At 43.4% G+C, this 17,417-nt stretch overlaps 1 protein-coding gene across 2 annotated transcripts in view; it reads left to right on the forward strand.

Annotated features, from left to right (window-relative positions):
- The window catches only part of phactr3b (phosphatase and actin regulator 3b), a 44,685-nt gene that overhangs the window by 19,366 nt on the left and 7,902 nt on the right, over positions 1 to 17,417 (forward strand). For both annotated transcript variants that reach the window (XM_076753225.1, XM_076753233.1), the window contains exons 5-8: positions 371 to 601; positions 680 to 887; positions 1,350 to 1,540; positions 2,202 to 2,355. In XM_076753225.1, the coding sequence (XP_076609340.1) occupies positions 371 to 601; positions 680 to 887; positions 1,350 to 1,540; positions 2,202 to 2,355 (784 nt within the window). The remainder of the gene's footprint in view (positions 1 to 370; positions 602 to 679; positions 888 to 1,349; positions 1,541 to 2,201; positions 2,356 to 17,417) is intronic.

Here is a 17,417-nt window from a genome sequence, read left to right on the forward strand (position 1 = left end):
CTAGAAAAATAATGAAAATAGGTAAAATAAATCTCCAAACACTGATCAAAGAATATACTCATATTTAATAAATTAATGTCTTTTTAATTTTTTTTGTTGTAAATCAAGATGAAACACTTTTTGTTTACTTATTTTGTTTAATCTTATAAAAGTTCCTGTTTGTGGTTCAAGCTGATATAATGATTGATTACTAATAATAAAATGAATGATTGTGGTCGATTAAACTGGTCAAACTTTCACATAAAAAATTTCACTGCTGCAGCTTTAATGGTGCAGGTAGTTCGAGGCGCAAGGCATGTCTTGGATTGTCCACCAGGTGGAGACAGAGACTTCCTACTCAAACCAAGCCGTTGCTGATGTTTCATTTCAGTACAAGATATGACTGAAGATTCAAAGACAGTGGGAGATCCCAGCCATAGTGAAGACGGAGAAGATGAAAGCACCTCACTAAGCGACCCCAGCGACGAGCAGTCGATGGGGAAGCCGGAGGCTGTTGAAGGGAAACAGGAGGTGACGGCGGCCCAGCCTCCGAGACGAGCCAGCACCTCTTCTCCACCCAACCTGCCCGTCAAACTGCTCACCAGACTGGGCAGCCTAGACGGTGAGTTAACCAGGAGAGCCCTGATGTAAAGCCGCACCACTGTGCAGCAGTGTCTCACTTTGATGGTTCTCCTTCCAGCTGCTCCTCCAGTGCCAGTTAAGAAGTCCCCAGCCACCTTACCCAGGAACTTCACTCTCCCCAAAGACCCCCATGGCTCCCTGCTAAGAGGCAGGATCTCCACACCTACTGGGTCCCCCCACCTTGGGGCACTACACCCACAGCTGCCCCCTAGCTGCATCATTGAGGAATTGCACCGTGCCCTTGCCACCAAACATAGACAGGACAGGTCAGACACTAGATGTGCAGCGTCTCTAATACATGTACATGAAACACTGAGTTGGCTTTGTTGCATCGATTCTATATTGTAGGTATCATCACATGAGATATATTAAATAAAATCAATTAATAGATGTAATATGTTAATTAACTAATCAATTTTTTTTTAAATTGTTTGCATCTGGTCATTTTTACCTTTTTGCACATGAAAATAAAAACGTAGTTTTCTAAATATACAAGTTTGAAATATCTGTTTTCAATCATGAAACATTCATAATAGAGTAATCTTACAGTTTGGTTCATATGTGCAGTGTGAAGTGGATTTGATGCTTGTGTGTGATTTATATGAAGTTTGATAACACAAGCACAGCAGTAGACTGTTCATGTAGAAGTTGTATTGCTGTTGAGGACCAAAGAGAAGCAGCCATGGTTTAATAAATTGACAGGTTTGTTTCGTGATGTCTGATCTCAGTTTCCAGGCGAAGGAGACGCGCTCATCTCTGAAGCGCCGGCTGGACGGCCGTCTGTCACACACGTCCAGCACAGAGAAGGAGCCTGCCGGCGAGTCGGAGAGCAAGAAGGAGTCTGATGAGAACAAAGAGAACTGGCGTCTGGACGAATACTTGAGCGACCAGGACAGCTGGAACGAGTCCGTGATCTCTGGTAGGTCTGCTGACAGTAGGCACGTGGTGCAGTATTTGCTTTACTGTTATCTGCCTCTTAATGTACAAAGCCAGCAAAATCTGGGCACCCTGTCAGTGGATAATGAAGCAGCATAATCTCTGCTCATATTTGTTTACAGTCAGAGCATGACAGGGAGATTTACAGCTATGACAAATAGCAGACTTACTGGTGTTAAGTTTGAGCGGCCCGTCAACATCTGCTCTGGTGGCCTAATTCTTGGCCATTCATGTGGGTCAGTGGTGCACACTCATCTGCAGTTGACATGTCTGTGATTCTGGGGAAAAAACAACTAGACTGTAGACTGTGATGACAGACATGACGGGCGTGCACGCCACCGGCACGAGGGTGATGTCATACAAATGTCTGATGTCTGTAAATGAGAGGTGGCGGGAAAAAGCAGATTTACCAAACAGTTCCAAACAGAATTCATCCAAAACTGAACCAGAATCCAGAAGAAGAGTGACAAAAGCTGCTTTCATCTAGCTTTGTGGATGTTTCTGGCCAAAATGCACCCTGGGAGTCCAAGTTAACTTTAATTTATGTACAGAAGCTTGTACCTTTGCGATCAAAGAACCAGATACTTTCTAATGCAGTTGCTATTGTGTCGTTACTGACCTTGATTTGTGCTCAACAACCACAGGGACCCTCCCTCGCAGGATGAGGAAGGAGCTGCTGGCCGTGAAGCTCCGGAACCGGCCCAGCAAGCAGGAGCTGGAGGACCGCAACATCTTCCCCGTCCGCAGCGACCAGGAGCGGCAGGAAATCCGCCAGCAGATCGAGATGAAGCTGGCCAAGTGAGTCGATCTGTGTGGACCACCATTAGCCAGTGTCCCACATCAGAACCCCCCCTCCCGCTTCCCATGTATGTCTGTCATCACTAAACTAAATCACTGTTTACACTTTGGCTGCTTATCTGTTTCCCTTCCACCACCCCCTGCCACACACACTCAGTCCTTAAACATGTCACAAAGCCTTTCAATCTGGATTCTCACTGCAAAGCTGCAAATGGAATATTAACTGAGAATATTCTGAAAATATATTTTGATGTGCAGAAATGGTGCAGCGGAGGATAAACCCACCTAAACCATTTTCCATCCATCTAGTGCTTCTGTGTGGTATTTGTGCTTAAATTGTGGGTTTGTACATACGGTTGATGAACACAGGTTTTGACTTTGGGCTCTGTGTGGATACAGTAATAAATACACCTCACCTACAAATATGAGAAATATCGTATTCACGGCCCTCGCCCACTTCCAGCATCTGGTTGCAAAACATTCTGCTCCGCCCATCTCCATCACAGTTAGTTTTGTAGTTTTGAAAGTGTCTTGGTTTGTGAGAGCCTATAGCCCGCCATGCAGCGCAGTGATTCGCCTACCGAAATCTGACTCAGGGTCTTCTCACCTGATGTTGCCTTGGGGTTGGCCCTCGGAGGTGGGAAGCTTCCCATCAGCCACTGTGACCAGCTTTGTGACCAAATATTGTTCCAGCACAAAACTGCGCATAAAGCAAATTGTCGCTTTTATGTGTCTGTTTGTAATTGGGTTAAACATACAAACACACAGCATGTTAGTCACTTTGGTGCTGAGCATGTAGTGCACAGTTGGTTTATCCTCCCTTCACTGGGACACTGCTGCTGCTCGAAAAGGAGCATTTGTGGAGAGTGAATCTAAATATTAATGCTGCAGCAATAAAAGCAAAACAATGAGCTGAGGGATGCTCCAATGAGCTGAGGTGGACTGCAGCATTGGCGATAATCACATGTGGGTTTGTTACTGGAAGCAGCCTCTTTAACATCACACACAGGCATTTAATCCATTGTCGATATATAAAGATGTCGATTAGAGCAGCTTTAAATTGTTCTTTTACATTTTAAAAGCTCATTTGATTTTCATTTCTCCCCTTTAAAACTACTGTCTACGTTGAACTTCCATCACATTGACACTTTTTTGACCTCCAGTTCTGTGAAGCTGTTTGTACAAGTAGGTCCCTGTTTTGTTTGACTCACGTAGGCGCACGAGGATGCACATGGGTGAAACAGTACACGTTCCTGCCAACAGTTATGCCAGGATAAAAAAATTGCCACAAAGCATCTGTAGGTCTTTACACCTATCAGTGCATTGCGTGCTCATGTTTTATTGTGGGCCTGTTCGAAGAATTGACCATGTGTACTCGTGTCAGTGGATCATTGTCTGTCTCTCAATGAGCGTCATGCCTGATGTAAACCGTCCATGCATGACATGTTGCATTATCTCTTACTCTCTAACTCAGATTTTGATGCACACTGTCAGAGAAACGAAATCACGTGTTGACAACAGCCTCGAGTAACAAGCGAGAAACTGCAGAAAATGCTATCATGAATCAGTTCGGCGAAAACAGTCACAACAAAGGGTTTTTTAAACCGTTGTTCCTCTCCTTGGATGTAGCTTTTCTGGGTCAAGCAGTCTGATTTGTGGAGTGCGGAACAGGATTTTCTGAAAGGCAGAGGAGGAATGCAACACAGAACATAATCGTATTTGTCTTGTTATGTAAAAGGCCATAGGCTGTTCTGGTGGTGACTTTAATAGGATTAAGAGTCAAATCAGGTTCTTTTTTTAGTGAATAATACAGTGGCACAGTGTGCTGGTAGGCTCATGCAAAGCTCGGAGTGGGAGGACGAGAATGCAGACACAACACCAGACCTTGTTTGAATGTATAGTAACTTTATACTGAAGCAGTGTGGCTGCCTTCAGGGACATGTCAGGTGTGGGTGCTCTCTTGTCAGTGAATGGCCCTTTGACTTTTTAGACTCACACGGAGCTGAAGCTGCTTTTGTTGCTCTTTCCTCCGTACTCTATTAACACATGGAGTTGTTTTTCATACCTTTGTGAAAGCAGGCAGATGTGATAATAGCCTGTCAGTGAAACAGTCACACTTGACTGTGTGCCGAATGCTGCTGAGTGCTTTAACTGGAGCTTGACCCGCTTTCAGCTGCCAGTTTCGGTTGAAATGGGAGCTACTCTTCTCAGTGAGTGACGAACAAATTGCAAACTTCTAATAAGCATTTTCAAATGCATCATTACCTTCAGTGACTCATGGCTCCAAATAGCAGGTAAGCCTTGAGAATGAAGGCAGCTTGAAGACAGAAGGCATCACATTTGCATCTGGTAACGTCTGTTTATACACCGATTTACCTCATAAGAACGCATTGAGCACATTATAACTGCATCAGGAAACGTCAGACTATTACACAACATTAATCATAAATGTGGCATGAGCGCATTATGATGTATGTTTGTGCATTATGTATTTATCAGTGTATTATGTAATTGATAAACTAATCTGACTGCTGAAATAAGATAAAAGATGCATTTGCTGAGCTCGTGTAATTTCGCGGATTAACACAGTAAATATTGCACTTGTCAAATTCATGATGCTTTACAGCGTGTCGTGACATTTCCTTTATGATATCCTACTGTTCGTATGTTGTACAGGTGATGGCTACTATTTTGCTATAACCACCACTTGTTACATTAATTTACCTGAACTTGATGCAGGTGGCTTTGCTTTAAGGCTGCAGTTACTGCATATTTAAGTTGGCTGTAGAGTGAAAACGATAAGCAGGCAGCCACAGAATATAACCTAAAATTAGCTGTCGTAACTTTGCAAAGCAACTCCGGGAAAGTACACTCGTGGCTTGTCAGGAGTTTATGTAAAACTTTCACCGTCAGACTGCAGCATGTGATTTGGCATGAGGCATGAAGTTATTAAACTGGCCCAAAAGAAATGTTGTGTTTGCTGCTTGCATCCTGTTCAGGTGATTTAGTCAAATTTTCTTTAAAGGGGAAGTCAATCCCAAATGTCAGATAAACAGAGTAGTGCATTCAGTGCCTCGCAAAGTGTTTGCTTCAGGATGTTGTCTTCCCACGAGTCAAAAACGGATCCACGTAACTCACGTAGCTCACATAAGAGCTGGATAAAATGGTGGGAATAACCTCTCTTTCTTCCCATGAACTGTGTTTACTGTCTGTGCATGTCTGTCTGTAGTTAAAAAAGAAAGTGTTTTTTAATATTTCTAATGAGACACAGATGAAGAGCCATCAGCCTAAGTGTAGTATGGTATATAGAAAATATGCAGCACTCCTTGTGAAAGCAAAACAGCACACTCATTTCTTTCTATTTAGAAAGCTTTATAAACATTGCTGAATCTCCCCTGTCTGCTTTTAGAAACACTTGATGTTCCTTTTCCCAAGGATCCATGTTTTCATCCCATTTAACTGATCCCAGGCCCATTTTCTCTGCTCCAGGCTTCCTACACATGCCATCCTCAGAGGGCATCCAGGGAAGACAGTGTGCTGATGTTTACAATAGAGTCTGTCTGTGAACCCAGTGCACCCAGTGACAGCGAATAGGAGACTTTGCACTGGATCCCTGTGTGTTTTTTCCTCGCAGTGTGCCATAGCGGCTGCTGTAGTGTCATCTGTGAAATCAAAGTAATTTGATTGTAAGAAGTCAAACAAGCTTAAGTCAGTGTGTCTTTCGTCATCCCTGGAGCAGCTCCAGAAAGTGACAGAACATCAATGATGGTTTCCTTCACCGGGTCCCTCCTGCTCACATATATCTATTTTACTCTCAATCAAATCTTAAACCGAGATAGCCTGTAGAGTTAATGCCTGCAGTGTATTAAAAAGTAAAAGTAGCAATACCACAATATAAAAACTGTCTATTAGAAGCAAAAGGCCGGCATTTAAAATCTTACTTTAGTAAAATTAAAGAAGTATTATCAGCTAAATTTGTTATATATCTGGTAAATATCAAATTCCAAGGCTGTCAGATAAATGTACCCGAGTAAAAAGTAGAAGTATCAAGTAGCAGAAAATGGAATTACCTCAAATCTGTTAAGTATGGTACTACAGTACAGTTACTACTATAGCTAATCTAGTTACTTTCCACCACTGCATATGTGTAAAGCTCGTTAGGGTTAGGGAAGTAATATATGTAATACATGATTCTTCAGTTCGACCACAAAAATGTTTTGAAGCCCTTGTTTAAAGAAAAATATGGAAATTGAATTATTAATTGGCAACTAGAATGTTTTTAATATGAATATTAGTGCATCATTTAAATGCAAATTTGATGAATCACTTTTATTTATTTATTATAATAAATCGCTATAAAACCATGTGTGGCATGTTTGTGGGATAAAGGTCACCGTTGAGTCTGTGAGCTCCGGGGAGGTTGGCCCCCTGCGTGTCCTGGGTGTGGTCTCTGTATGTACCCAGAGCCACAGGTCAGAGCAGCTCATTACAGAGATGAAGACTTTGAGATGAGAGAGAAACAGAGCTGGTTTCCGTTCCTGCCTGACCACACTGAGATTTTGATGAAGCCTAATTAATTTACAGCCAAGCCGTTTGCTCCCCGCTTTGTAACTTAACTGTGAGAGATGACTAAGGCAGGCTGACATTCAGACAGGCTAAATAATACTGCTCATGAGCTTCTTTGAGCCTGGCATCACGCTTCTCCATGTGTCTTTTCCCTGCGCCTTCACCCGAGGCATTTCACAGCTGCGTGTCAATCTGGGTAGGCGGAGTCGCTCTGCGTGCTTCTGATGTATGTGACGTTAGCATAAACCAAAGCTGTTCCAAACACACCTCGCTCCATGTGAGCTTCTCCATGTGCACATGGACATATTCCAGCAGGTAAATGCAGAACAGCAAAAGGCATTATGCAGCATGGAGCATACTGTGCATGCCAGAGAGGATGCAGAAAGCACTTTGGCCTGTAGTCTGCAGGGGGCATTCTAGTGAGACCAGACTCCACCCCAAACACTCCAAACTGCTTATGTAAACTGAACTCCTGATTACTGTTGCATAATAAAAACAGGAAGTGATCAATTATGTGTCATAAGGGGGATGTGTGACAGTGGGATGCTGGGGTATGAACAATATGTACACAGTGCTTGTTAAGGACAGAGGTCAGAGCAGCAGGTCTGCTGTGAGCCAAGCTCCCCGCTGGTCGCACAGTTCACTCTGTGTGTTACATTAGTGCAGCGATTCAGTCTCTGAGCGTTTGGAACATCTGTGCCTACACTGCAGGTCAGTAATGAGAGGTCAGTGAGCAATGAAGATCAAGTATTCTTCTTTATGTCTACAGATCCCATGAGAAGACCAAAGCCAACAATGAAGTGACCCTCCGAACAAGATTTGTGTGTGTATCAAAGCCTGGTGTACCGTATCTCATTGCTCTGTGCCATAGAGCTCCACTGTTGTACAAAGACTATAAAAAGACGTCAGTGAGCCACACTGTTGCACTGGGTGACATGTCCCCTGATTCGCACGAACACACTCTGTGGTGTATTTTGAGTCAATCCCACATACACCATACTGCTGCTGAAAATACTCACGAGAGTGCCAAACGTATTAATCCACTGCTGAAAATAGTCCACAACCAATGTGCTGAAAACTGCAGCGCCCAGCTGGTTTCGAAAATTACCGAGCCTGATTTTAAGCGTTGATAGACAGACGAGCACGGTTTTGGTCTTTTCATGGGATTTGTTGACAATAAGAATGAACTAGCCTCAACCTTTAAACAGTCCCTTTAAGCAATTTATGATGATTGGTGATTGGCCAGATGTGAAGACAGAAGAATTGGTGATTGAGAGAAACTCTGACGGTGTGGGAAAAGCAGGTGTGACCGAGAATTGAAGGCAGGAGTGGGATAAGATATCAGTAATTCATTCATGGAGGAATACAAACAAAACATTATGAGCTGTCAGAGCAGGAATTCATGACAGTGTGACAGCGCGCACATCACACCTGAAACTGAAGCAGCAATACAGAATTCCACTATCATTGATTTCATTGTTTACAGTGTGTTTTCACCACTGTGACGTGATCGTGTCACTGGCCTCCTGCTCTCTCACTTCATATAAACTGAATGATAGAGCCGTGTGCTTACTTTAGAGAGAAATCCTCACAAGTTTACAACAGCGCAACATCATTCTGCTGTACTTCTCACGGTCTAGAAGAGAGAGGATGAAAGAAATGCAGTGTGCTGATGACTGTCCGCTGAGACCGGGAAAGTTTTTACAGCAGCAGACCATCGTCCAGTTCAGGCTATTCGGTTTCAGGCGTCTGGTAGCGTTTTCTCTGGAAATGTCCCAGGACACACAGAAAGTAATGGGTTTTATGTTCTTAATAGCAAAAGACTAAGAAATAGATAGTTAGCATTAGCAGTGAGAGCCACCGTGGGTGAACTGAAAAGAGAACCACCTACAGAAACTTAAACGTCCAAGTCCACGTAGGAGACATCACACCAGTGGACAAAGTTTCATCATTTCCAGGGATCTCTTTGACAAAACTACAGCAATTAGCACTCGAGATGGAGCCAACAGCATGCTACATCCACGCTGCAGATGGATTGTTTTCATGTAAAACATCTTCTGCTTGAGTCAGACATTGAAAGGGAAGGTTGCACAGCAGAAAGGCACATAGACACAACACATGTTTCCTGTTTACAGAAGCTTTTCCAGAGTGTTTGTAGCCCACAGAGGAATGGACAGTCGACGATCCTGTGCAACAAGCTAACAGTAAGAGCTTTGGCAGAGTTTTGCCACCCAGACGCTGTGTTTGCAGCCTGGCTCCGCTCTCTCAGGTGCCGCAGTGCTCAGCTCTGACTGTGACTGACGGCAGGACTGGCCGGTCGACATGGACTGACTCAGAGCTGTGGACAGCTGAGACATGCCATTGTTTGGGATGACGGCACCATGTGCTCGTCTGCCAGCGTCTCTGTCTTGCTGACCACATGGTCTGCCACAGGGCATGACCGGCCCCTTCTGGCAGTTCGCACAGCAACAACAAAAGCTGAAGGGACCCTCTCTAAACTCCGCTCTCTTAAACAGCCATCCTGCTCCAGCGATTGTGTGCACGCCGGATGAATCATACTGAATCTGTCGCATTGAAGGATTCCTGCTGAATGGAACAGAGCAGTGTTTGTGGAGGTGGCTAGCACGCTGCGTCCTGCCTGAAGCACTCGTGGCAGTGTTTGAGTGTTGTGAAGGGCCTTGGGTGGCGCAGCTGTTTGTACAACATCAGGAACAGAACAACCTCCATCACAAACAGAGAACAAGCAGTCATTTTCACCTCGACTCAACAGCAAACATGCCAGGCAACGTGATGCTGAGGCATTCACCTGAGTTACCCTGTGCAGCCAACACACATCCAGCCTTTATGTTGTCACTTTACTGTATCAATAATTGCAATAAGATTGGAAAACCCTTAAAATTAATCTAGTTTGCACATTGAATTAATAAAGCAAGGTATTGGAGCATTGCCAGCATATAGATTTTAATGTGAATACAGTTTTTGTGGAGCTCCTATAGACGAGTCCGATGGCTCATTTCTCTCTCTGTGGAGCTGAACACGTTTCCACTGACAGCGAGGTAAGAGATGTTTGGGTTTGTCACTGTCATTTACTCGCCCCCTCCGACGGATGAATGCTGTCTGCGTTATTGTGGAAGTTATTCATTCTCTAAACACTAGTCTGAAATATAACACAAGCTCTGGGAAGAAGTAACATTAACCTACCGCCTCAGTCCAACCTCCACAGTCTGGATGTCAAAGTGCTGTGTGGAATAAGGTCAGCTACACCCAGCAGGAATTACTAGCTTATGATTCGAAATGATCAAACATCATGATTTCATGCAATGTAATCAGAAGAAATGATCATTTAATACAAACTGGAAACACATGATGCTGAAAAACTGGAATTTTGACCAGGAAATGAACCAAAGGATATGCAGGGTCGTTAGTGGCTCGCCATTGTCCCCAGGCAGGCAGATGGCTCTGATATTAGCTGCTGGTGGCTTTGAAGTAGATCACACTCTGAGAATTTCATAAAGATTTATGACAGTAGAATTGATTTCATGAAGCTTGAAGCTTTAGTTATTGGAGCAGCTGATAAGAGCGCAGAGCAGAAAGACAAGGAGCTGTTTGTTCAGACCGACTGATCTGCTTTGAAAATGCTTGTTTTGTAGATTATAGCATTACGACTTCTAATGGCATGTGATAACTCTCGCCTGTTATTAAACTTCCCTCGTTAAAACTTACAGGGGTGCCTCTTCAGAGCCACGTTATGTGTAAATGTCTCCATTGCTGCACTGCAGTTGCATCGGACACAAAGATACGGAAAGCCACAGTGACCCTAACCTTATAAAATAACCACTTTAATCATCACATGCTAATAACACATTTAGATTTTTTTTTCATCTTCTCACAATTTATTTTTTTTTCATCACTTTGTCTGACATTTACTTCTTTAGACTTGAGTATTATCTTTCAAAATAGGCCTTAATCGTACATTTAATTCTCCCAAAACATCATTATGCCGTGCTATTTTCATTCGTGCTGTGATGTAAGACGTTCTGCTGATTGAAGAGCACATGGCATGTTGCATTGATTTACAGTACTTTAGCGTGGCACTCTGCAGCAGAATGCAGAGCAGTGGGCCGGCCCAGGATAGCAGAAGGGAACCCTCTCTTTCTAAATTTAGCTCTCACTGGTGAAATGCTGCAGCAGCAGCCATAATCAATGGCCTATCTACGTCACAGCCCAGCTTGCCTGCTCTCCTCCCTGGCCTCTGCTGTTAGAGAGATTGCATTTTCCTCCCACGTTCCTCTCTGATTGAACCATCCCTGCTTCCCTGCAGGGCTCTTCTGAGGAGCTAGATGTGGTTTATTGCAATGATCTACATCTCCATCTTTGTTCCATGCTTAATGCTCATGCCCTTAGCTGAGGACAGTGTTACATAAAAATGACACTGTGAAGACCTTCCTTTATAGCCCTGCTGAGATTTCCCGCAGCCCGCCTGATCCTCTGGGAGGTTGTGAAAGAGTAGCGATCATGTGTCTGCTGATTACTTAAAAATCCCTGAAGCATCAACGCCTTGAATTCCCAGCAAAAATGTGTGGTTTGTGTTTGTAGAAAGGCCAACTTTTCAGTCCTTTGTTTGTTACCTTGGGCCTGTCATGTGGTGTCCCTGTGGGAGACCACGCAGGAGAGGCTGGAAAGACAGCGAGGGAGGAGAGGAGCTCCTGAGTCACTTTTACCTAAGCGGTCTGACCAGATTGGACCAAGCAAGATTTCTCTAACACTTTGAACTCATTTCTTATGTTTTCATGACAGAGCAGTTTGTAAAAAAGGTTTTTTCTTCTCTCAGCATTACCTGCATAAATACATGGAAGCAGATGGTTCAAGACAGCCAATAAGCTCTGAAAATGTCCTCTATTTTTGACCTTCCAGCTTTCAGTTCCCTCAAAACATCATTGATCGCTATTGATCAATCCATGAATTCACTTTTACGTGAAAAAAATCACACAGATTTACTTTGTCTGTGAGCAAATCCAATAATCACAGCAGTTCCATTGGAATGGACTGATCTCAACAAAGTTGTTACCTTGAATGACGATGGGCTGTTTAAAAAAAGCGTCAAACCAGTGCAGAGGAACCAGAGATATCCTCTTTTTTATTCTGTACATTCTGCTTCTTTGTCATAACCTTGAGCCTACATTATCCACAATGCAACTGAACCGCTGACAGTTTGGTCAGAGTTTTTGAGTGTTTTATGGTAGTAGCAGCTAACCCCGCTTCTTTCTAATTCCACATGTCTGTATGGCCGAGAGAGAACAGGAGCTATGGTAAAGGAAGGGAGAGGCGCAGCAGTGACTGTGATGATGACAGGAGCCTACTCAGTATTTGCCACTGTCTACTGAGCAATTGTGGAACCAATAATTGGATATTTGTGGCACATAGACTAATTTCTGCTGACACCACAACTTATGACGTGAAGCAGGACAAAGCGGCTCTCCACAGCTGCTGTCCAGGATTGCTATAAATAACTCATTATTGCACTGACCGCTCAGCAGCTGACCGAAAGGCAGCAATATTCTCATTAAGGAATCCCAATACTTTATTTAGATTTAGTGGAAAATAATTTGTGCTGAGACAGATTTTCCTCTTCCAGCCAATGAGCAACGAGTGAAGAAAGATATATAAAAAACTGAAAGAGTCTGGAGCTGTATTGATCATTTCACTGTCCCCCTGCGTGTTGTTGATGCATGATCTTTAATCCCCTTTTCATTCACTTCCCTTTAAAATGATATTTCCATGAATGCGATTCAACACAATAGCAGTTTCCAGGCAACCAAGGCTGTCAGATGGCAGCTGGCTGCTCCTCTTGTGGAGAATATTTTCTGTTTCATAATCCCTTTCACCCCAGATGAAATATTAATGTATGCTCCGCACAGGCTTCCCTCCTTGTTCTTTTCCCTCCTGCGGGCAAGAAAACTCAGCTCGCCAAGTGATCGCTTTCAGAAAATCCAGAGATGCTGTGTCTGAGTGTCTGAGTGCTCAGCTCTCACAGCAGCGAAGAGCACAGTCATGTCTGTGACAACAAAGACTTGGCCTACATGGGCCAGAAAATGTCATCACCTAAAGAGGATACACTGTGTAATTGATGCAGAAAGCAGGTCCAGCAGTGTCAGACCAGCAGTCCAGACTGCGCCACCTATGGGCGAGAACAGTAACACCAGCATCTAAAGAAGTTAGAACTGCTGCTTTTTGACCCTTTCCACCTTGCAGGCATTTAGTGCTTTATTTCTTTTCTATAATGCTGTTTGCATGTTTGTGTGTGTTTGACCTGCAGAAGGTTGGGCTTCTGTTAACTGGAGCATATTTTCTGCTTAAGGGTGCAGAGAGTGTCCTCTGTCCACTTGGCTAGTTTGGAGAGAGATGGAAGCTGTTAAGAAATGCTTGGTTTCTTGTAACAGAAAAATGTTTAAACGAGATCCATTTCACAATAACAAGATATTTGTCAAGTTATGACATATTTTCTTGTTAATATCCTATACAAGATGAGTCAGTTTGAATAACAAACCACTTCATTTTGTCATACACAACATATTTAGTTAAAAAAAGAAACATTTCTCATTGCAATATCAGCTGGTATGTTGTTATAACAGGAAACTTCCATATATTGTTTTAAAGAGATCCAGTCAAAGCTTAAAGAGAGGACACTGTGGCCCAAAGTTCATGACATTTTTCACAATTTTTATATAACTTTTTAGGTTAAATGATATTACGTGTTAAAGTTACACATAATTATGGGCATGGCCGCTTTGAGTGACAGCTAACCACTATGTTTCAGCAACCAGGCTTCATTTGGCCTGCCTCGGCTCCACTCGTGCTCCACCTCTTTGCCCATTTTTGGATGAGCTGGGAGTTTGGTGGAGTCAGGCACTGCCAAGATGGCAACAGCTGAAGCCACTGTCACTGAGCTTCACAATGGCTTGACACTGAGACTATGTTTATGTTTTATGCAGTTTTTCGGCCACGTCTGCATGTCTGGACCGCTACTGTTTCTTACTTCTCCTAGCGGTTGCCCAGTTTGGTTGATGTTGGACTGTTCTTACAATGACCAAACAGAGAATCTGCCGCCTGTTAAATGGGAGTCAGTATTTCTGCTATTTATTTTATCATTTAGATGTTGCATCATTTTTGTGCAACGAATATGTTGCAGGAACACCAATGATTGTCAGGTTGCTGTTCTTGGTTAAGAACTGAATTTAACGAAGTCCCTTTTTTCGGGAGCGGTGTTCAGTATAGCTGAGTGTTAGTGCTGTAGGTGAGAAGGCGTCTGTAGTCAGCTGAGGGTTCAAATAATGAAGACAGTGTGTAGTTTTTGTCTCTGTGGTTTCACACAAGGAACGTTCCTCTCAGGATGTGCCTCTCCGGTTTCTATTTGTGCCTTTATAGAGAGCAGCACCAAAGCCGGGCATCAATCCAATTACAGGACTGGAGTTGGCAGATATTGTGAAGCAGTTGGGGAGACGTAAGCACCGGATGACACAGCCTGCACATATATGGCAAGAAGCGAAATCGTCAAATTACATGTTGTCACCACTGTAGACCATCCCTGTCCCACATGCAGTAATTAACGTTATACAATGGCTTTTTTTCGTGGGATCTAGCTGTGAGTACCCTCTAATTGAAATGTCAGAAGTCTCAAAGCCTCTGCACCCACTCACTGGCTGTTTTTCTCTCCTTTCTAACCTCATGCGAAATTAGGGTTAGATCACCAGTGATCAGAGACATGACCTGTGACATATGTGGCTAATTTTGCTTGCTTTTCTCCCACTGCTACATTTCTCAGGCTATAAATAAACAGACACAGTAGGATGTACAATTGTGGTCCCCCTCTGGACATTGTCCATCTCCACCATTGATTCTGGCTTCCCAGTTGAATGTAACAGCGTTCATTATGCAAACAGAATCAAATGGATTTTTAAATAGGTTACATCTGCCATGATGGCTAATGGATGTCCATTGTTTCAGAAATCAATGTTTGTTCAGTTGTTTCAGTACACTTAGTGTACTTTGAAATGATCAAACACTCAGCTCAAACTCAGATTTTAAGCCATGCTTGTGGCCTGACTCTGGGGATGGCAGTGTTGGTGTGTTGGTCCATCCATCCATCTGTCTGTAGTCAGTCCATTGCTTTGGTCTAGACTTAAATATGTCTGTCGTATGAATTACAGTTTCATTTTGATCAAACATTAAGATAAGATAAAATAGGACTTTATTGATCCCACACCGGGGAAATTTAGTCATTACACCCAGCAAGTTACAAAAAGCAAGCGCAGTGGCATAATAAAAATATAAAAGTATTCATGTTTTCAGTGACATGTAGTGACATTTTTATTAACTATTTGATCATTTATTATCGAGTGGCATAAAATTTGGTTCATGACCTCAGATGAAGAATGCTGATGATTTTGACTTTTCCTCTCGTGCCAGTATCACATTTGTGGTTTTGAGTGAAATATTTCCACTACTATTGGATGGATTGCCATGAACTTTAGTACAGGCATGCTTGTTTTTGGTTATACTCTAGTGTTATCTGCAGATCAGAATTTCATTTTGTCCATTACTTTGGTTTATCACCAAATACCTGCAGACTAATTATATTCAACAACAGCCTCAGCGGCACTTTTTGTTTTGTGCTAATCAGCAAATCTAAACATGCTAAAATGCTGTATATGGTAAACTTGCTTAATATCAGAATGTTAGCATTGTAAATGTGAGCATGTTAGTGTGCTGACATTGACGTTTACCTCAAAGCACCTCTGTGCTAGAATACAGCCTCACAGAGCTGCTAGCATGGCTGTCATAATGGATATGTGCTTTAGCTTACAGAGCCACCTGAAGTTTGTTTAGTGTGAAAGTTTATGGCTTACGTAAAGTAGCCTATAGTATTTGAAGCGGGACCGTGCTTTTTGAAGTTGCCTCCTCCACACTGTGCTCCCAGCGGGTTGTTCTAGAGCCAGACATGATCCCCCACATGATCTGTGGACCTGTGCTAAAGGGCAAAGCCTCGGAGACGAACAGCTGCCTGGATGAAGAATTGATTCTTGGTTTCATGTCTGAGTCTTTGAATGTGTCCCATTCATCTGTCATCAATAGCACAGTGAGCCTTTGAACAGAGGGACTTTTAAAAGGTAGGTGGAAGGCTCTTAAGTGATTTACTGGGCTTTTTCACAACTATATATCCAAATGTATATGAATATATATCCAAGCAGCATCGTCCTCATAGACACATTCTTTCATATTCATATGACCTAGTGACAGTAGGAGACATCCAGGTCAACACTCAAACACAGCAAGCCACAACCAAGTTACATAAACATCAAGCTTCTGGTAGGCAACCATTAAGGAGGGTTCCTTTAATTATTCCTGGCAACTACCCCCCAACTGCCTCCCTGCACCCCTCGCCCCCCGGGCCGTCCTGGGCTCACTCAGACCTCCGCATCCGACTGTGGCACTCCTGTCCTCGGGCTCTGTCACTGAGGGGAAGGAGCCAGGAATTAGGACACACCTCAGTGGGCAGTAGCAGGCCGCCGCCCGGCCCGTGGCGCCTGACTCATCCCATTCTCCTCCACTTTTCATGGGCTGACATTCCCATCAGCCCCTGCTCTTACGGGCAGCTCATTGCTTTGACATGCTGGTGAGTTCTCCAACAAACGAGGAACTTTTACCTCTGACCAAGAAGAGTGGGTGAGTACTTGTGAAGAGCAAATCGCTGCAGGAGGCTGTGACTAAAGGCCCAATAGGATTGTTTGGCAAAATAGAAACAGGCTGACTCACTCTGGCTTTTATGGTATTTGGATTTTGTTTTTGCGGTAAATCCACAGCACTTACATGTTCAAATGTAAAACACATCTGATGCAGCCCTGTTGGCTTAAAGAGTGTTGCTGCAGCAGATTTGATTCACTCTGTGAAGTGAGGCAAAGGCTATTGACCTGAAATGTTTTCCGCTGCAGACCACACACCCTACTATAGCTCTGCTCCATTTAGCACATCGACTCCCCTCAGCTTTCAATATTGCCAAGTCTGTGGTCCTGTTTTGTAAGTCCTCCGTGGGTCCCAGTTACAGCTGAAGCTGTCACAGGGCAGGAGGCTTATTTTAGATCTGCGCTCGAGGTGCCATCCGCCCTGTCATTATTTTCAGGGCTGTGGACAAAATGTTGCAGCTTCTAAAAAGGCTTTCCATGATTTTGTGTTTGTCATAGTCTGAGCTCAGCTGATTTGAAGTTCAGTACAAATTGGGTTATTATGTCTGTCAGCAAAATTATTTATCATGGCATATTACAAAATGCTTAAAACTCAGAAGGGTAATGAAAGCCAGACAAACATCTCAAAGAATCATGCTTTTATTGGACATTCAGTGCCAATGCTCTGGATGCCAACACCTGACTTTCATGCAAGAGAGCAGAGTTCACCTCCTGTAACAGACCTGCAATTAAAGATACTGTGAACGACTAGCAGAA

The sequence above is a fragment of the Chaetodon auriga genome, chromosome 2 (genome assembly GCF_051107435.1).
Source record: "Chaetodon auriga isolate fChaAug3 chromosome 2, fChaAug3.hap1, whole genome shotgun sequence".
Lineage (NCBI taxonomy): Eukaryota > Metazoa > Chordata > Actinopteri > Chaetodontiformes > Chaetodontidae > Chaetodon > Chaetodon auriga.